Source organism: Cottoperca gobio, chromosome 10 (assembly GCF_900634415.1).
Source record: "Cottoperca gobio chromosome 10, fCotGob3.1, whole genome shotgun sequence".
Lineage (NCBI taxonomy): Eukaryota > Metazoa > Chordata > Actinopteri > Perciformes > Bovichtidae > Cottoperca > Cottoperca gobio.
This window is the reverse complement of record NC_041364.1, coordinates 20,619,271-20,640,118: the sequence shown is the minus strand read 5'-3', so window position 1 is coordinate 20,640,118 and position 20,848 is coordinate 20,619,271. Positions and strand designations below refer to the sequence as shown.

Genomic DNA, 20,848 nt, shown 5'->3' with positions numbered 1-20,848 from the left:
TTACAAGAAAAGTGCTGTAGAAGTCTAATGTATTATTATTATTATTATTATTATTATTATTATTATTATTATTATTATTATTATTATTATTATTATTATTATTATTATAGTATAGACACGAAACACAAAAGACCCTGTCCTAGCAGCAGGTTAGCCGGTGGGCATGGACAATGCACTGTGACGGGGCAGCCTCCGTGTTAGCAATAAACCACAGGAACAACCTCGAGCCACGAAGAACAGGCAGGATAGTCAACAAAACAGATATACGTGTATTTACTGCATACATATATATATATATATATATCGAGGGTGCGGCAGCGGCGTGTGGCTGGCCGAAGGAGGAGTGAGTGGTGCAGCTGCTTCCCCTGCTGACCGGGAAGCCCAGTGAGCTGCACACAGCTTGCCAGCATCCTCCAGACATTGCTATGACCAGATAATGTTACGTTTTATTATGATGTATTTACTATATATTGAGAAGTTCTATGAACTATAGTCAAATGTATATACCTGTCTGTGTTCTGTTGTCGCACAGGATCTCTGCCAAATCCAGGATCTCCGTCACATGTTCGCTCCCGTCTGTGTTTCCATCTTGAATACTTTGTCTTGCGCTGCTCTGTTTCCACCACGTTAAACCGCCGCATGATCTAATTCCATGACACCGGCATCCTCTTCAATAAACTCCTCTTCTTGAAGGTGCAACGAGTCTATTGACGACTCACTGTCACTCAATTCTGTCTGTGTATTCAACTGGTGGACTATTTTATACTTGTGACGTCAGAACACGGCGTCGGGTGTTTCCGGTAGCGGCAATGTAAACATCGGTGGTCGACATACTAAATCTTGATTTATTAAATACTGCGATCATTGTGCCATAAATAACACATAATTTTACAACACAAATAGCATTTACTATCATCAGTAGAAATTCATGTTTATCATTTCGTAGGCCCTTTAACAATAAATCCTCCATGACAGCCAAAGTCAGTCTTTGAGTCCCTCAAAGTTCTGTACTTGGACCGATTCTATTCACCTTATATATGCTTCCTTTGGGCAATATTATAAGGAACAACTCTATAAACTTTCATTGTTATGCGGATGATACCCAATTATATCTATCAATTAAACCAGATGAAACCAATCAATTAACTAAACTTCAAGCATAAAAACTTGGATGTCTAGCAACCTTTTGATGTTAAACACAGACAAAACTGAAGTTATCATACTTGCATTTTCTAATGACATAGAAGTTCTGGATGGCATTAATCTGGCCTCCAGCTCCACCGTAAGGAATCTTGGCATTATCTTTGATCAGGATCTGTCTTTTAACTCCCACATAAAACAAATCTCAAGGACTGCCTTCTTTCATCTACATTGCAAAAATAAGACACATCCTGTCTCAAAATGATGCAGAAAACCTAATCCATGCATTTGTTACTTCAAGGCTGGATTACTGCAACTCATTATTATCAGGTTGTCCCAAAAAGTTGCTTAACACTCTTCAGTTGATCCCAAATGCTGCAGCACATGTATTGATAAGAACTAGGAAACAGGATCATATTACTCCTATATTAGCTGCTCTGAACTGGCTCCCGGTAAAATACAGAATAGAATTCAAAATCCTTTGCGCTTCCAGAATGCAGGGTTACTTGTAGTTCCTAGAGTTTCTACGAGTACAATGGGAGCCAGAGCCTTCAGCTATCAAGCTACTCTACTGTGGAACCAGCTTCCAGTTTGTGTTCGGGAGGCAGACACATATAAGAGTAGGCTAAAGAATTTCCTTTTTGATAAAGCTTATAGTTAGGGCTGGCTCAGGTTTGCCCTGGATCAGCCACTAGTTATGCTGCTATAGGCTTAGACTGCCGGGGGACAACTCTCTGCTCTCCTCCTCCTCTTCCTCTCTCCTCCCCTCCTCTCCCTCTCTATCTGTATGCATTTATTCAAATTTATGTTTTTTGTCAGTTAATCATGCACGGTGGAGGGACCGCTGGCAAGTTGCTGCCGCGCCTCCACCGCATTCTATTTGTTTTGTTTGTTTTTTCTTTGTTGTAACTTGTGTTGTCTGCTGCTGAAGCATCTCTACATGCTGCTCGTTTGTTTTGTAAAAACATCAGAGTGAATTACGGCAGTCGTCGTCATTTCGGTGCCGACACCTGATAGCCTGGAGTTAACCTCGCCGGTAAGGGGCTCACCTGTGAGGGACTGACATGTGTCCTCTGTGCTCTCTGCGGCCGGATACTCCGATCTGGCGTGCCTTGCTACACACGCCTGGCCAAGGCTGTCTTGCTGACTATCCTGCCTTTTCTCTGTGGCTTAACGTTGTTCCTGTGGTGTATCGTAACACGGAGGCTGCCCCGTCACTGTGTCCCTGCCCACCGTCTAACCGGCTGACCTGCTGCTGGGCCCGGGTCTCCCCGCCTGGGTGTAGCCTGCAGTCTGTGGCTACAGCTAACACACTCGACCACTCTGCCCGGCTGGTTTCGTAGCCTCCTCGACATCACCTGGACTATGAAACTGCTGGATCATACCGTTTCTGACCCTCTACACCACCATGGGGATCATCAAACTTTTCTTATGGATTGCTCTTTGTTTTGTGTCTACACTATATGTCTGGTTTTGTTTGTCTGCTCACCCTCTCATTGTTTTTGCTGTTTTTATCTCCTGTATTTTGTAAGGTGTCCTTGGGTGTCTTGAAAGGCGCCTCCAAATAAAATGTATTATTATTATTATTACTAACTCACCGTCCGGGGCATCATCCCCGGAGTTTCTGTGTCTCTCATGTGGCAGGTTGCCACTGTTAAAGTTAAAGTTAAAGTTTAAAGTGGATCATGAATCGTGGCTGCGCCTGCTGCCCTGGTCCTTCCTGACACCGGGAAGCCTTTTTGACATTATCCTGGATTCATCCTTTCTTTTTCTTTTTCGATCACAACATAATTTCTGTCAAATGGATATTGTCTTTGTACTATGTTGTTTATCGTGTACACACAACATCTATTACATGTCTGTCCGTCCTGGGAGAGGGATCCCTCAGTTGTTCGCCCTGAGGTTTAGAAAATGAATAGTGGGGGTTCTTTTAGGAAGTTTTTCCTTGTGCGGTGCGAGGGTCTAAGGACAGAGGGTGTCGTATGCTGTACAGTCTGTAAAGCACACTGAGACAAATGTGTAATTTGTGATATTGGGTTTTTTTGTTTTTTGGCCATCTTTGGTTCCTGGTTCTTCTCTAGTCTGGTAATGGTTTAAGCTGCTCACCTCCTTGGATTCCCTTGGTCTTCAATAATACTGTATTATTATCCAAAAGTTTATGTCCGATACTGTGTACTTTGCTTTCACCGCTGTATCCGTAGAGTGATCATGTGCCTTGATACACACTCACTGTCCATTGTGAATGAGACTGTGGCAGCTGGGGCTGGCTTTTTGCCTCGCTCCACTTCCAGTGACGTGAATGGGCGTTGATTCAGCACGGCTTCTGTCGTTTAGAGCCTATGCCACCACCACCGTTTGCGTGCTCCATTCTCATGTGTTAGCATTTTTACCAATCCAGTTCTTTACTAGCCCAATTGTTCTTTCCACCACTCCATTTGCCTGGGGTGTGTAGGGCGGAGAGTAAATTCTCATCACTCCAAACTGCTGGCACCATTGGTCCACTTGCTCATTCTTAAAATGAGTACCATTGTCTGTTCGTAATTCTTTTAGTCCTCCAAGAACGCTGCAAACTTGATCCAACATCCTAATAATGCTGTTGCCATTAGCTTTCCTAGCTGGCTTCACAGTCACGTATCCTGACATAGAGTCCACAAGCCCCCAGGGCAGAGGTGCTAGCAGTGCAGCAAGCTCGGCCACACCTGGCGGGACTGTCCAGTCATGGAGGTGGGGCAGTTGGTTCGGGTTGTGTCACCACCAGACTCCTCCCCCGGTCCGGAAGGGACGTACCGGGTACCAGTATGTATACAGGGGGTAATACATACTTTTACTTGGGCAAAGTAAGGTTTTGAATGCAGGATATTTACTTGTAGTGGAGTATTTTCACAGTAGTAGTTAACTCCTGGGCCATCCAATCCCTGTACGCCCAAAGCGAGAGTTGTGTCCGGATACTCGGCAGTAAGTCGGACTCGTTTCCCGTGAATGTTGGCCTTCGCCAGGGCTGCGCTTTATCACCAATCCTGTTCGTGATTTTCATGGATAGGATATCGAGGCATAGTCGTGGAGGAGAGGGGTTGCAGTTCGGTGACCTGAGGATCTCATCGCTGCTCTTTGCAGATGATGTGGTCCTTATGGCATCATCGGTCTGTGACCTTCAACAGTCACTGGATCGGTTCGCAGCCGAGTGTGCAGCGGTTGGGATGAGGATCAGCACCTCCAAACCTGAGGCCATGGCTCTCAGCAGGAAACCGGTGGATTGCCTACTCCGAGTAGGGAATGAGCCATTACCCCAAGTGAAGGAGTTTAAGTACCTCGGGGTCTTGTTCGCGAGTGAGGGGACAATGGAGCGAGAGATTGGCCGGAGAATCGGAGCAGCGGGGGCGGTATTACAGTCACTTTACCGCACCGTTGTGACGAAAAGAGAGCTGAGCCAGAAGGCAAAGCTCTCAATATACCGGTCGATCTTCGTTCCTACCCTCACATATGGTCATGAAGGCTGGGTCATGACCGAAAGAACGAGATCACGGGTACAAGCGGCCGAAATGGGTTTTCTCAGACGGGTGGCTGGCGTCTCCCTTAGAGATAGGGTGAGAAGCTCAGCCATCCGTGAGAGACTCGGAATAGAGCTGCTGCTCCTTTACGTTGAAAGGAGCCAGTTGAGGTGGTTCGGGCATCTAGTAAGGATGCCACCTGGGTGCATCCCTAGGGAGGTGTTCCAGGCACGTCCAGCTGGGAGGAGACCCCGGGGAAGACCCAGGACTCGGTGGAGAGATTATATCTCCTCACTGGCCTGGGAACGCCTCAGGATTCCCCAGTCGGAGCTGGAGGATGTGGCCCGGAGAAGGGAAGATTGGGGTTCCTTACTGGAGCTGCTGCCCCCGCGACCCGATCCCGGATAAGCGGTAGACGATGGATGGATGGATGGATAGTTAACTCCTCTCCTTTCCTCCGCTCTGTAGGTGTGTGGGAGGAGGGAATGTGAATGAGCAAGGCAAGAAAAAAACAAAAAACTTGAATATCAGGGGGCACAGGGTTCCGTTGGGGGAATATGTATGCTGTCGGGGCTCCGTTGCGAGGGAGGGTGGGGCGGTGCTGTCAGAGAAAATGTATTCAAATTAAAAAGTTTAAACCAGATTTTAAAAAGTTGGATAATTTCCCACGGCGCACCTGATGATCTAGTGTGCACAGTGGTTGAAAATAACTGTTCTAGACGATGTCAACACTGACACCTTTACAGCGGCCAGGATTCCAAGAGGACTTTCAAATTAAATATCACACTATATTTAGCTCCAGTTAGACAGAGGCAACTCAGGCGACAGAGCTGCAGCCACCACTAATTCAAATGATGTTGCTGCAGCTGCCATTACATCGGAGGTGTTTGCGACGGACGGACGGGGGGTTGCTGGTGCGTAGTTCACTCCGCTCCTCTCCTTTCCTCCGCTCTGTCACTGACTTTAGGTGTGTGTGTGGGAGCGAAACAGTGGTGAATGCGCAAGGCAAGAAAATAATTTAAAAAACTTGAATTTCTGGGGTTCCTTTGGGGAAATATATATGTATTTGTTTTTTAACGGTGCGCGATCTATCCGCACTACACTCGCGATCAACCTTTTGGGCACCCCTGATCTAGACGGTGTCAACACTACCACCTTTACAGCGGGCAGGATTCCAAGGGGACCTTCGAATTCTTCAGCAAGTGAAAGGGGAAGTGATTTACTTTTTCAGAAAGCAAAAGAATTGAACTACATTTATGTTCTCCCTGTGCCGATTGGGTTTCCTCCGGGTGCTCCGGTTTCTCCCACAGTCCTAACATTATAAAATAAAACAAAAATATGCATTTTATGTTAATTGTCCACTCTTTGTTCTTAAGTGTGAATGTCAATCCGTCAGCCTTGTGACAACTGATGTGAACTTATATTATATTATATATATATTATATTATATATATATATTATATATATATATATTATATATATATTATATTATACCTCCACCCCCACAAGACCTGAAACCCCTGGAGGCCACATTGTTGGTTAACCAATGAGCTCTCTCCCTGGTAGATTCTGGGGCAGATGAGTGTCCTGGACGCCCAACTAGTGGCTTCGGCTGGTATCTCTACTCAGCCTCTGTCAACCCCCTATGTGCTAGAGCACATCAATCAATATTATTTTTCTCCCATTGTAAAAGGCAGTACATTGTATATTTTTGATTAGCTGCTACTGGTAATCAAAAGAATAAGGATATTCTCTTACAATAAATATATGAAATTGTGGAGTGGGTTCGAATAGGAATAGGAAAATACTCCTAGAGAAGTAATAAACAGTAAAAACAATCAATATCAGTATTTCATTTTATTTTAATCTTCACAAACCAATACTGAAAAGGTGTTTTACAGTATGTTAAAGATAAGCAATTAATCGACTTTATACAAAAAGCAATAAGTGCTTTTGATGTTTTCCAGTTAATTTAACTCCAAAACAAAATATCCAGTCTGTCTTGGGGTTGAAAAAGTGCACTGAAATCTGGTTGATTGTCTGAGGTGGACATGCGAAGGACAGCTGAGAGGTAATCATTAGTGATAGAGGATCTGTATCTGGATCTGTTGAACTTCATCAGTGAGAATGTCTGTTCACATATGTAGGTAGATCCAAAGAGGACCAGAATCTTCTGAGCATGTCTCCTCTTTCAGGGAAGAGTAAAACTAAAGTTGTAGCTCCCTCCAGTAATGAACACGAGACCGAGGTCATGTTTTTAAATACAGGATTTATTCTCATCCTTAACATCCTAATTCAACCCGTGAGAACTGGGTTAAAACAGAAAACATAGAAGTGTGATATAATTAACTAATAAATGTATTCTCTTGTGTAATAACTGACAAGTGCTCGTATTTACATACCTAATGTGAAGAAATGTTAGGTACTATATGTATTAAATAAAGCTCATACTTAGACTTGTAAGAAGCTCAACTCACTCATAACTGTCTTATCATATCAGGGATAATTGTGACTCATTGTGATCATAATCACTGTGATATTGTGAATGCATAATATGAGAGCGCCCCTGACAGTCGTATCGCAGACCCCGTAGGATGTGACGTGATGACGTCTGACGTCAAAGACCGGAAATTATATATCCACGGATGTAACCAGTAGGCAGGACCATTCTGTAGAACGGCGGAGAGAGGAGGCTGTGAAACAGGATGGTCACCCAGCTGGGTATAGACGGAATCGGAGTTTCGGGCTTCCGGTGGAATCGCAATGCATGCTGGGGTGGCAAGACTAGAAAAGTGAGCACCAACTCTACAAGGGCTGCCATATTGGATTTATTCTCTACGTGTTTACATTGCATTTAGCTTATTCTTCAAGCATGTTGTAAACAAACCTACTACTCTACAATGAGTTCTGAACTCCTTTCTTATGATGAGGTTCAGATGTGGAAAGTCGAAGCTTTGAAAGTATTTTGCTGCAAGCGGAATTTAAAGGTTTCAGGAACAAAACTCGAGCTTATTGCCAGGGTGTTTGCTGCATCAGAGATGGGCATTGAGGAGCAACCAACAGCTAACGAAAGACTTTCAATCACAGAAAAAGAAAAGACTAAGCTTTTGGTTATGCCGAGTGGCGTTTCAGTGCCTGATCCCTTGACATTGCAGGATGGCTGGGTCAATGAAAACAACAGCATGACTTCTTGGCCGCCGATATACCTCAGCGATATAACATTATTTTTAATGTCTGACCACCCAGGGAACGATGTCGAGTTTCATAAACCAACTTTGAACAAATACAAAGAAGGCAAAGCATTTAGACTGTTTGACTCTGGCTGGTTGAAACAATTATCTTTCAACCCTCTCGCAGATTCTGAGTTTTGTTTTTTGAAAGCAAAATGTACTCATTCAATGAAAGTTTCCCATACGCCACATTCGGCATGGATCTGCGCAGTCAAGAAAACTGGAGATATCATAAGTGCTTATTGCAGTTGTGTTGCAGGGTAAGCTATTATAAATATATACCTAACTTGTGTTTGTTAATTATTATAAAACTCAATATATAGAAAGTACATTTGTCAATATATAAATCAAGTAGATAGACTACATACCGCAGGTCGAGTTCAGGATCAGGGAATTCATTTGTTGGTTTTCCTTGCATGAAATGCTCACCGCAAAGATTTCTTGGGCTCCCAATGACTTCCCATTGTAATCCTGTCTCTTTACAGCTTTGGTCCATGCTAGCCTTCTATCATTGTTCTTTAGTGCTGTTGGAAATGGAAATAGTTCGAATGGGGGCTTGCAGTCGCAATTTTTGCAATCGTGAAGCTCACAATGAGATTCTGCCCATTTATTTAGCTTTTTCCCACTGTTTGAACATCCTTCTACCACACAATGTCGGTGTCCAAATCCCATAACTAGAAGAGCGATGATTACACACTAAAAACTAGCCAAATACAATGTAAACATGCTTGAAGAATAAGCTAAATACAATGTAAACACGTAGAGAATAAATCCAATATGGCAGCCCTTGTGGAGTTGGTGCTCACTTTTCTAGTCTTGCCACCCCAGCATGCATTGCTATTCCACCGGAAGCCCGAAACTCCGATTCCGTCTTTCCGATTTTCCATGCTTGTCTTATCATATTAATAAATGCTTTGTTAAACAAGAAGTTTGCTAGATTGATTCGCCGCAGCCTCTACGTCTTCCAAATTGAACACTAACAGAAGTGAACAATAAATAAATATGTATGCATATAAAATCAATATCAATGCCGCTAAATTACACAATAAACGGCACGCATCGAACACGCAGCATATAGCACAAGCTAACATATACAAGCATGTAGCACGTGGCATGTAGCATTCATATACACACAAATAACCTTCAACTCAGACGCAGTTGCCCAAAACCTTATGCAAACATACATCGTAGGCTGCTTGTCATCTAGAGGGGCTGATGTTTTAAAACTGCATCTTATTGAGCTTTATATGAGTTTATATTCTAAGAGATCGCAAGCTCACACTGCTGCATTGGTCTGGAGCCGAGATCACTAAGTGCGTCAATTAAATAAACCGTGTTACACAAACACCGCAGATTAGCTCTGCCTCTATGAACCTGTACATTAAAGGTAGGAACCAAAATGAAAGTGCAATACGAATACATAAACAGGGAAAACGTGAAGACAGTTACAAAAGTGCTCGGATAGAAGTGTGTCAGACTGCAGGTGAATGAGTTCAAGCTGAACATCACTGGGGGCATCATCCACATTGCATGTAAATGGGGAAAAATCATGTGCATTTCATTCTCAACTGTTTTAAAGTCTTGAAATCGGCTTGAAAACTCACCATGCAGTGCTTCTAACATGGATGAGTACCTGTGGAGGTGATCAGCTGATGGTGTGGCTTCCTTCAGTGTTGGCAAGTGGGTGAGAATGTTGTCCTCCATTTGGCTTGAGAGAAGCTGCAACTTTCTCATGAATGCCTTCACTGCGCTGTACATTTCATGCACAAAAAGGCCCTTGCATTGCAGTTTAACATTTAGTTAATTCATTATTGCAGTCACATCTACAGCAAAACCAAGGTCTGCCATCCAGTCTGCATCTGAAAGCTGTGTGACGTCTTTTCCTTTCTTCACACAGAAGTCTTGAATCTCTTCTCTCAGGTCCCATACTGCACTTTGCCCAGGCTGAGCCACCTGACAGCGGCGTGGTAGCATATCTCACGATGTTCAGTCTCATTTTTCTCCAAAAGTGCAACAAACTGTCTGTGATTCAATGCTCTTGCCCTGATGAAGTTAACTATTTTAGTTACAACATCAGCAACATGGTTAATTTTTAACACTGACTTAATTAATTGTAATTAAGTGTAATTAATTTTACAATTCCTGATGTATAATACAATGTAAAAACACCAATTTCTGTTCAGGATTAATTACTGTCACTTTATCCTGCATTCTCTTCAAAAGTCCAACTTTAAATAAGAACAGAGTTCCATTCGTTCGATCACTTTTATTATAAATAATATCAGTGTGAAATGACTAAACAAGTGTTATACAGGTCGAAACAAAGACGTGTTTACAATTAAATCTGGTTCCGGGTTCTGGTCGCGCATGCGCTGATACAAGGGACCGTCTATTTATGCGACGTGCCTCGTCCTGCTGCTGCTGGCGTGACTGAAGCGGGCGGTGCATTACGGCAGGGTAATAATAATAAATTGTACTTATAAAGCGCCTTTCAAAGCTAAAAGCAATCTGAAGGCGTTAAAATGCAGGACAACAACAAATACAACAACAGACATAAGATTTTACGGAAAGGCTTTTGACATGGCATCTGCCGCTTTGTTCTTCATGCCCGGGATATGTATGACGCGGAAGCGATAACGCAAGGTCTTCTTGAGGTTCCTCGGGCGGGGTTTGGGTATATCAGTCAAGTGCTCTGTCCGCAAGGAGTTTCAGCAGCAGCTTGTGGTCCACTGCTACGATCAAGTTCTCGCAGCCCAGCACAAAGTAGCGCGCCTTGTCCAAGGCGTCCGTGACGGCGAGAGCCTCGCCCTCTATGGGCGCGTATCTGAATTCTGCTGAGTGTGTGATTCTGCTGCCGACCAGGGTTATCTTCCATCCATCGGTGCAGCAGAAGGGACTGACTGGCGTGCATCGGCAGTGCTTTTGAAACAACCAGAATCCAATGCCCTCCTTTGACCTTTGTCTGTGGCGATGCATGTCGGCTTGGTCTTGTCAAAGATGCGGACACCATACTCGATTTCTTGAACGATCACGTCCTTTGACTCGCGGAATATGTCCTCTAACTCCGGGGATCACTCGAAGCGTTCTCTGCTCTTGAGGAGATTCCGGAATGGCTGCATTCATTCGGTCATACTGAAGGCATAGGCCACTTGGTTTACCAGCCCCAACCACGATCTAACGTCGGTGACGCTACGCGTTTGTGGGAAATCGTGGATCGCTTCCAGGTAGCGGTTGCACGTCAGTGATGGTGATCGTAGCACTCCAACAGCTGTGCGACTATGTCGGGTCCGGCAAGTCTTGTACCTGTCTTGTACTCACCCCAACGGGTTATGAAGTACGACCAGGCCTCGCCTGTTCCGGCCAGTGCTATGGAGGTATGGAGTTTCTCCATCTTGGCATTCGTGCCCGGCGCCCTGGGGACTGCGACGTGTACAGTGGCATGTACATCCAGCATGGCTGCCACCACTGCTGCCACTGCGTGCGTAGCCGCGTAGTCACAACCCTCGATCGGGCACTCCGCATTCACAGGCGCCATTAGGACAGCTATTCCGTAGCAAATGTTCTGTTTCCAGTGGCATATACGTCTGTACAATGTTCTGGGTGCATCGATCGGGTACGGTACCTGTCGGCATTCTCGCGGTCCATCTGCACCTAGTCGTATCCTCCTCAGCCCTGACGATCTCCGCTTGACTGCGTCAAGTTGTTTAGTTGTTTAGTTATAAATAAGAACAGAGTTCCATTTGTTCGATCGCTTTTATTGTAAATAATATCAGTGTGAAATGACAATAACTAAACAAGTATTATACAGGTTGAAACACAGACGTGCTTACAATTAAATCTGGTTCCGGTTGCGCATGCGCTGATACAAGGGACCGTCTATTTATGCAATCCATATAGTACAATGTTCTCTAAACATTTTGTCCCATTTCAGTCCCAACTTGTCCAAACATGCATTTGCTTCCGTGAACAAATCACTCCCTGTTGTTGTCCCTTTTATTGACTGCATGGCTGCTAGCTCCTTCATGATTTTGAAGTCCGTAGTTATCCCACGTAGGAAGATGAGTAGCTGGGGAGTGTCACGTACATCGCAGCTCTCATCCAAAGTCCAAGGAAAAAAAGCTGAAGCTCCAGATTTCCCGCAATGTCCTCAATCCTCCTACTTACAGTGCGTCGGGAGAGGGGCACAATAAACTCTCCGTCAGAAAATGTTTTTTCTAGCGATTTTGTGGGATAAGACATAACTTGTCTTGACAGCTTCATCTCTGGATGAGCAATGTTTTGTAAAAGGCCCTTGTTTGTTTTGCAGCTTAGCTCACAAAGCATCCGACTCCTTTGCCCGCTCTTCATCAGACAAGTTCTTGTATTTCTCTCCTCAAATTGTAATCGTTGAACACAGCGACCTGCGCACCACAAACTAAGCACGCGGCTTTACCTTTGACTTCTGTAAATTTATACTTAGCAGTCCATGTCTTCTTGAAAAGGTGCCATTCAGTATCAATCTTTCTTTTTTTGCCGTGAGCGAATATTTTGAGGGCTAGTCGGCCAGCATCACTTGTAGCTGTTCACGCGGGCATACGTGAATAAAAAAGCAGCACCCTTATCAAAATAATAGCAACACAGAAAGGTATTTACGCCATGCACGCGATATTTGCTTTTATTTTGAAAAGGGTGCTGTACTTTTTCATATATGTTATAATTTACGATTGACCTCACATGGCGGGCTAGGGACGGATGTGGCACGCGGGCCGTAAAATGCCCGGGTCTGTGCTAGAGGGTTAAATGGTAAAATCCTGCCTCAGGTCACCCATATCACGGAACCATTTCATCTCATCCTGTCAGGTAACCACCATGAAGAGATGAGGTTTCATGTTATGCCAAGTCCCCCCACACCCCTAGTACTAGGCCAGCCTTGTTTAAAACTGCACAACCCCCACATTTACTGTCAACTAATCACATTAAGAGCTGGAGCTCTTGTCACTCCTCCTGCCGGCAGTCTGCACTTTCCCAAGCTGGTCCCGCCAGACCCCCAGCTAAACCCGAGTCACTCTACTTGTCTGCAGTTTCTGCCGTTTATCATAACCTGGGTGAGGTCTTCAGTAAAACAGGCACTCCTCTACCTTCAAGACACCTATTTAACCTGTCCTGACCTGAGTGTGAGGCCATGGAAGTCTACATACCGCTACATGGAGCTACCATCTCCAAACTCGACCTCAGGAACGCTTACCATTTGGTCCACATACGGCAGGGGGTGAGTGGAAGACACCGTTCAACACCCCCCTTGGCCAATGGGTATACCTTGTGATGCTATTTGGACTCACCAATGCCCCGACCGTTTTCCAGGCTCTAGTGAACGACGTCCTTCGACAGTAGGGGTGATTCTGTCTCAACGCTCTACCATACAGTGGATATAAAAAGTCTACACACCCTAAAGACGTAAAGACAGAAATAACAACAATTTAAATGTCAGACTTGTTCCATCTTTAATGTGATCTTCCAACAAACAAAAATCCAGAAGAAAAAAAAAAGAAAACATTATTAGGACATTTTTAAATAAAAAAAAACCCATCACACCCTGATTGCATAAGTCTGCACACCCTTTCATAATGGGGGCTCTAGCTGTGTTCAAAGTTAACCAATCACATTCAAAATCATGCCTGTAGGTAAATAGCATACACCTGCCATCAATGAAAGTGATTCTGATTAAAACCAAATTCAGCTGTCAGCTGTTACTGTAGTATTTGCTTGAATGTTTAGTGTTGCATCCTACTGGGAGAGCCATGGACCGCAAAGAGTTACCAAAGAAACTGCAAGATCTAATTGTTGAAAAGTACGAATCAGGAGAGGGATATAAAAGAATATCGAAGGCATTACATGGTGGTGGTAGCATCATACTTTGGGGCTGCTTCTCTTCAGCTGGGTCAGGGGCTCTTGTTAAGATAGACGGGATAATGAATAGCTCCAAATATCAAGATATTCTGGCACAAAACCTTCTGGCCTACACAATTCCTGGAAGCTGAAAACATCCCAGTTCTTGCATGGCCTGCATACTCACCGAACATGTCACAATTGAGCATGTTTGGGATGCTCTGGATCGGCGTATACGACAGCGTGTTCTAGTTCCAGCCAATATCCAGCAACTTCGTACAGCCATTGAAGAGGAGTGGACCAACATTCCACAGGCCACAATCAACAACCTGATCGACTCTATGTGAAGGAGATGTGTTGCACTGCATGAGGCAAAAGGTAGTCACACAAGATACTGACTGGTTTTCTCCCCCCCCCCCCCCCCATTGAGAAATAGGCCTTTTGTGTACATAGAAAAAGTATTCGCTCTTGGATTTCAGCTCATGAAAAATGGGAGCAAAAATAAGTGCTAAGTTTACATTTTTGGTCAGTGTATATTTGAGATCCGTATCTTTTTGTGTTTTTTATTTAATTTTTTTTACATGTACATGTGTGTATTGTTTTACAGTACCAGTCAACAGTTTGATCACTAGGAGGACAAACATTCTCTGAGAATGTGTCCAAACCTTTGACTGGTACTGTATAACTTTTTGTGTGCATTGAAACATATTTTAGCGAAGAGAGGTTTACAAAATACATTTGTGAATCGTTCTGTGTGCATTTATTCATATTGAAACGGATCTGCCTCCATAGTTTTGAGGCGGTTGTTGAGTGAGTAATCTTCCTCGACATAGACGATCTTTGGCCACAAAGCGGCAACACAAAACATGGCAGACACCGTGGTTAAACGTAAAACTGACAGTGCTGGAAATAATGAATTATCGCAGAAAGTCAAGAGGGCGAAAGCTGACCATGAGATTGGTGCTGGAGAAATTGGAAAGGAACCTGAATCTGAAAATATCCTGGCTGAGTTTAAAACTACCAACGTCTTGAGTTTTTCTGCCCGGGAGAAAAGCATCTTCATCCACGGAAAGGTAAGGTTGTTAGCTGTTAGAAGGAATTAATCGGACTCTTGCTTTGGTTATGCAGTTTAAAGCTATTATTGGTAACTCTAGAGGGATTTTTTTTGTTATTGAATTCATTCAAAGTGGTCTAAGTAGATTGTAACGAAAAATAGAACAATTACTTCCGGTTCGATATTTCAAAAATAATAGTCTGCGCGATAGTGCTTTATTGTAAAGATGAATTTATATAAATAAGCATGATAACGACATTCTTAGGAAAGGGCTGTTTTGTATTTATTTTATTTTTTGGGCATTTGGACCATGTCATCACCAGCTTGCTGATCAGGATGCTGTAGTTATCCTGGAGAAGACTCCTATCACAGAAGACTCCCTGGCTGAACTCTTCAGTGACTCCAGGCTGAAGCTGGATATGAGGAACGACATCTATAGTACATATCGGTTACAGGCTCCCCCTCAACTTAATGGTACGGTCAGAAAATAGTAAACAGACTAAAGATATTGTGACTCCAACAGCCACTTTTAATTGCCTGTGTATGTTTTTGTTTTGCAGAGATCAAGACTACAGTTGTGTGTCCAGCCACAGAGAAGCATGTAAAAAAATACCAGCGGCAGGAGACTTTCCTGGTGGAGGAGACGGGAGAGGACTATCAGTCCATCACCTTGCCTTACATTCAGAAGCAGAGTTTAAGCATACAGGTCAGAATCCTGAAATCTCCCCATCTAGTGAATTAGTAACGTGCTTGCATTGCGGTCATAATGTGTACTGTGGATTCATTTATCATCTTTCATCCCATCCCCCAGTGGGTATACAACATCTTGGAGAAGAAGGCAGAGGCTGAGAGGATAGTTTATGAAGATCTGGACCCAGATGTTGGCTTTGTCCTCCTCCCAGATTTCAAATGGGACCAGAAACAGGTGAGAAACCAAAAATGCCGACCACAGAAGATGGCAGGAAGAGAAGTGAAATATATGTTCCTGTTGTGATTTCAGACATTTGTACCCTCAGGACTACAACTTTTTTTTTCTCCTGTTTTCTTGTTGATCATCAAACATACAGAAATTATCATGACTTTAGACCCGTTTTTACGGGACCTATGACAAGTTTTGCACATGGATTATTCGATCTGGACAATACATGTATATTGTCAGCAGAAGAATTTTATCCCCCGCCACCTGATATACTTTTCATAAAGAAAATCATTTAGTGCTCAATTGGGAAAAATGTTAATGGCTACACTAACTGCTTTCTTCTTCCTATGCCATTGAGAGAAATATTTCTTTTGACTCTTGGACGACGGGGTTCGGAGGGTTACTTTAAAAATGTTTAAAGATTGTAAGATATGCCAGAATTTAAACTTAAAACAATGAACTAACGTCATCAACAGAGTGTGAAGAGGTAACAGTGCTGACGTTATGTCAAAGATGTCTATGTGTTTCAGAGAGCTCTACTGAAATGAACAATCTGACAGTTCCGGCTATAATGTCTAGGATGTGAGACACTATAGACGGAAGTACAGCTGCCTGACTCGGGCAGACTCGGGGTTTGTCACTCGCTGCACGCTCCCCTACCGGGGGGGGAAAAGTACTATGTCGGCGTTGAGGACGAAACAAAAACACGATCTGTTCGCTCGTCTCTGCCGTCCGGACCCCAGCCAACATACAAACTATCAAAATGTAACACTGCACGGACCGTACGGCCCCCAGTGCCACAGTAAACACACAGATATCTGAGCCCCACGTGAAGATTATAAGAGAGCAGAGTTATTTATACCGACTCTCAGAGTTTCAGCAGTCTGCTCTAATGAACTGACACAGGAGTGAAGAAATACACAGTAAATGTATCAAGAGAGATGTATAGCTGTAGAATACAATACACAGTATAAAGAATACATTATAATACTCTGAAACTTAGAATACAATAAGCTAAACTAAATAATAAACAGGTTAACATACTATAGTTGTTTTTAATAGCCGATGGTTTTGGTAATTGATTAATTTATGTTGTATGGACCCAGTAGTAGAGGTGAAATACCGCCCCCTGTTTATTTGGAGCAGATGGCTCAAATTTACACATTGAACCTTTAAAAATAAAAATAAAAATCAGTAACCTAATCCAAATATCACAATATTTAATATATGTAACTTGATACTTTCTGTTACTTCTGGACTACTTCAATACCAAATATGCAAATAAAGACAAGAGAAAATAAATATCAATGAGATGACTTTTATCTAAACTTATGACACTTGTTTTCACTTTAATTCTCTTAAACAGAACATTGTAACCTTAGAAAAGAAAATGGGGAAACTTTAATAAAAACTTTAATAGTGTTATGTTTCATGAAGCAAATTCAGGCAGTAACCTATTGACCTACAATGAAAGTGCAAAACATAAAATAAAATCTACTCCTTTGACAAGGCAAACAGAAAATGCTCTTAATCTAATACATGGATAAAGAGCAACCACACTATAAAAAATAAAATCCGCTGTCCATCAACTGAATTTTCAAAAGTAACAAATTAATGAAAGAAAATGAAAGTTAAAGCATTTTTCACTAATGTTCAAGGCCATTGTGTGAGACTTGTGTCCTGAAATGTTGTAATGTGTGTTCAAATGTAACTATCATTATTCTTTTCTTTTTTTACCGAACCAAACGCAAAAAAAGATAATTTCGTTCAATAAGAGTAGCATTTTTTGTATCCTAATCCGCTCGACGTATTCTGTTACTCCTCAAGCCTGACATCTGATATCTGCACAAAGTATATGATGCAGATGCAGTCAGTTCTACAGTCGAAAAATGTATGAAATGCCAAGTAGCAGTAAGTAATGGCTCCAGATCTGAGCACATTAGAAGTAAAGTAGAACTTTGTGTTTTTAAAAAGTGTGTAATCTGATAACAGGTCCTGTCCAAAACACTAAACTTTCCCTTTATATCCAACTTTTCTAATCTACACATTCTTAGGCCATTGGACTATGCAGTTTCACAATATCTGTCTTCTTTCAGGTTGATAATTTGTACCTGATTGCCATAACGCATCAGAGAGGCATCAGGAGTCTCAGAGACCTGACGTCAGAGCATCTCCCCCTGCTGCACAACATCTTCCAGAAAGGAAAGGTGAGGTTACAAGGTCACCTCAGGGAGGTCTTTTTGGAGAAGAAAATGGAGCAAAACACGTCCTGTTATTCCAGCAGCTGCCATTAATATGACCTTGACTATTATAATCATTAATTTCAACCGATTATACTTTCCACTTTAGAGAGCTGGGACAAGACATTGCTCTTAATAGTTAGTAGGGATGACACCGAATAGTCGACTATTTGATCTAAAGAGCCTGGTTCGACTTCCAATCTTACATTAAAATTGTCGAAGTGGTGGGAAAATGTGGTTAAGGATCGTGTGTGTGTGTGTGTGTGTGTGTGTGTGTGTGTAGGCGGCCATCCTTCAGCGCTACAGCCTTCCATCCAGTAAGTTGAGAGTCTACCTGCACTACCAGCCCTCCTACTACCACCTCCACGTCCACTTCACCAAACTGGGCTACGAGGCGCCGGGCTGCGGTGTGGAGCGGGCCCACCTCCTCGCAGACGTTATCCAAAACCTCCAGTCTGACCCAGAGTACTACAGAACCCGGACCCTCTACTTCCCTCTGCGGGCAGACGATGAACTGCTCAGCAAGTTCAAGGAGGCAGGGAGGCTGTAATGTACTTTCATGCACTTCTTAGTAGATCCCATCCAAGCTGTGTGTTTTTACATCATCTTTACGTTTTTATCAGTTTGGTGGCCAAATTAATTATAAATACAATGAAGTATTTCACACTTCCACTGATTAATAATCACCAACATTTTCTACACATTTGTACATGTTTCAAGGAGTCTTCCGCAAGTTGTTTTTTGTAGTAATTTTCATATTCTTGCTTTCATTATGAGAAAAGGAGAAAACATAGGAGTGGATGTGGCATTCATTTTCTTTTTATATGTTAACTGAATTAAAAAGTAGTTTCTCTCAATTTGCCCGTTTAATGTTATTTTGGATGCTGGTTGACAAAATCGAAGTCATGGTTCTGTAAAGTAGACATTTTGTCAGCTCTTTTTGACCTGATACGCATGTTTTTCATCGCATCTCATGCTGGTGAAGTAAAGTGGTGGATGACTAAAGGTTAGGTGGCTTTTTTTGTACAGCACCGTACAAACACAGAGGCTTTTGAAACTGCAAAGTTTTATATCGAGCTTCATTTTCTACCATCATTTTGAGCTACATTAACCCAGCCACTACACTAGATGGCAGCATTAATCACAAAAGGGTCCATATTTTTATCTGAAACTATCTTAATACAAAAACAAACTCAAATCTTTGGATCCTGGTAATAAACTCAGGTTTGTCCCCTGTTCTTTACAAAAAAAGAGAACTAATGCTAAATGCTATACGGCTATTTTTCTACTAAACTATATTTGACCTGAGTCGATTTACATACTTTTAGAGCTGAAATACATGTTTAGTTGGATTCATACCCACAATGCCAGAGGTTCACAGCTGCATGCTCCTCTAGAAAAGTCAATACAGTGTAAGAAACAAGTGAGTTGTGATAGTCAAAGCTGCTTTTTTAACTGTACAGGCAAAGAGATGTTCAGAGTTTATACTTGATTTAATTGTTTGCAGCAGACATCATTTTCTTATCTCAGAAGTCAGTTGGCCAGTGCTGGCATTGTGCTAAAGGTGCATTTGGGTGTTCCTCGTAAAAATGTAAACTAATTAACAGGACACAAAGCCGTGGGCTAAGTGAATACAATGATAGACTAATCCTTATTGATCATTATGTCAAGGTTCTCTTTAGTGGTCTGTTAAGCCCTAAGAAGCTATAACTATACTGTGTGTGTATATATATATATATATATATATATATATATATATATATATATATATATATATATATATATATATATATATATATATATATATATATATATATAATTTATTTATTTATTTATTGTTATCAATGTGTATTTTGTTTCTCTTCAGGTGAGGTTTTTTTAGAGAATCCCGTAGTGGGTGTTTACCTAACCTGCACGTTTTATTTATATCTCTATCTCTTGACATGCTAATAAATTAAACAAATCAAGGGAAGTTGGGTAAGCTCCAGGTTTACAATTTGAAATAATCAATTAAAAAAATCTTAATTTTAGTATATCTCCAACAAATTAAATGCGTCAAAAATAAAAACCACAGTTCAATCTGCAAATTAACATTTTATTAGTTCTTTACACCCACTCAGAAATAGCCTTGGTGTTTGAATATTTGAATTATCAGATGCCATTCAAGATGAAACTGTACTATAAATTGCACTAAAGGTACAAACTATATTAAAATACTCTAGTATTGTACTTTTTGTACTGAGTCATGATTTACCCTTAATTTTTTTTATACTACTGTACATGTTAAAGGAACTTAATTAGGAATAACCCGTTGAGATGTACTATTTCATTTTCAAGGGGGTCCTCAATGACCATAAGACAATATAAGACAAATTACACCAAACGTTTTATTAAAAAACAACAATTAAATTAAACGAAACCAAATACCCAACCAAAAGAAAATCAATATCAAATAATTTTACATACAAAAGCAGGAGATTATATTCCAAGAAGAGCATGGATCATTCATTCATATATTACAGAAAAGTATTAATGTCAGTGATAGCATTACGTATCAAGTTATAAAACATAATTATGTACACGTGCAACTGCTCCTATAATAAGAAGACAGGGCATTTTTTAACAAGCTTAATATGGTTCGAATATGTACATCAGCAAGTAGGATGTTCTAGATTCCGAGCTGCCTATGAACGCAACACCGCGGAGCGGAGGACGCAGGGCAGGACTGTGACAAATAATCCAATCATTAGTCCACAAACAGCGCTCATGTCTTGGCTTCAGTCTCTGAGGGATGAATTCACTCTCAGACCGTTTGAGATAGAGCAGACACGGTAAGTACCCCCGCCGTGTTTATGCTGAGTTTTAACTGTACTTAGAGAAACTTTAGTTTTGTTGTGCGCGGAGATGAGCTA

General features: G+C 42.0%; 2 protein-coding genes across 3 annotated transcripts in view; both read left to right on the top strand.

Annotated features, from left to right (window-relative positions):
* Nucleotides 1-13,216: 13,216 nt before the first annotated feature.
* dcps (decapping enzyme, scavenger) lies at nt 13,217-18,793 on the top strand. 2 transcript variants are annotated; one of them, XM_029442391.1, is made up of 7 exons: nt 13,217-14,101; nt 14,650-14,796; nt 15,101-15,251; nt 15,338-15,483; nt 15,589-15,702; nt 17,793-17,903; nt 18,220-18,793. In XM_029442391.1, exons 1-7 carry the CDS (start codon nt 14,090-14,092, stop codon nt 18,484-18,486), a joined length of 948 nt encoding a protein of 315 aa, XP_029298251.1. In that variant the 5' UTR covers nt 13,217-14,089; the 3' UTR covers nt 18,487-18,793. The 2 variants fall into 2 exon arrangements, with proteins under 2 accessions (XP_029298251.1, XP_029298250.1); XM_029442390.1 differs by lacking the exon at nt 13,217-14,101 and having other exon boundaries at nt 14,490-14,796.
* A 1,862-nt stretch (nt 18,794-20,655) lies between these two features.
* The window catches only part of LOC115014416 (uncharacterized protein KIAA1211-like), a 43,482-nt gene continuing 43,289 nt past the window's right edge, over nt 20,656-20,848 (top strand). Inside the window, 1 exon segment of the mRNA XM_029441237.1 lies at nt 20,656-20,767. Within this exon segment, the coding sequence (XP_029297097.1) occupies nt 20,703-20,767 (65 nt within the window). The 5' untranslated portion in view covers nt 20,656-20,702.

Excerpts from the sequence above, each read along its gene's own strand:
- dcps (XM_029442390.1), top strand. The coding sequence starts at position 14,590 with ATGGCAGACACCGTGGTTAAACGTAAAACTGACAGTGCTGGAAATAAT. Across the intron at positions 14,797-15,100 it reads GCATCTTCATCCACGGAAAG|CTTGCTGATCAGGATGCTGT; the intron begins GTAAGGTTGTTA and ends TGTCATCACCAG. Across the intron at positions 15,703-17,792 it reads TCAAATGGGACCAGAAACAG|GTTGATAATTTGTACCTGAT; the intron begins GTGAGAAACCAA and ends GTCTTCTTTCAG.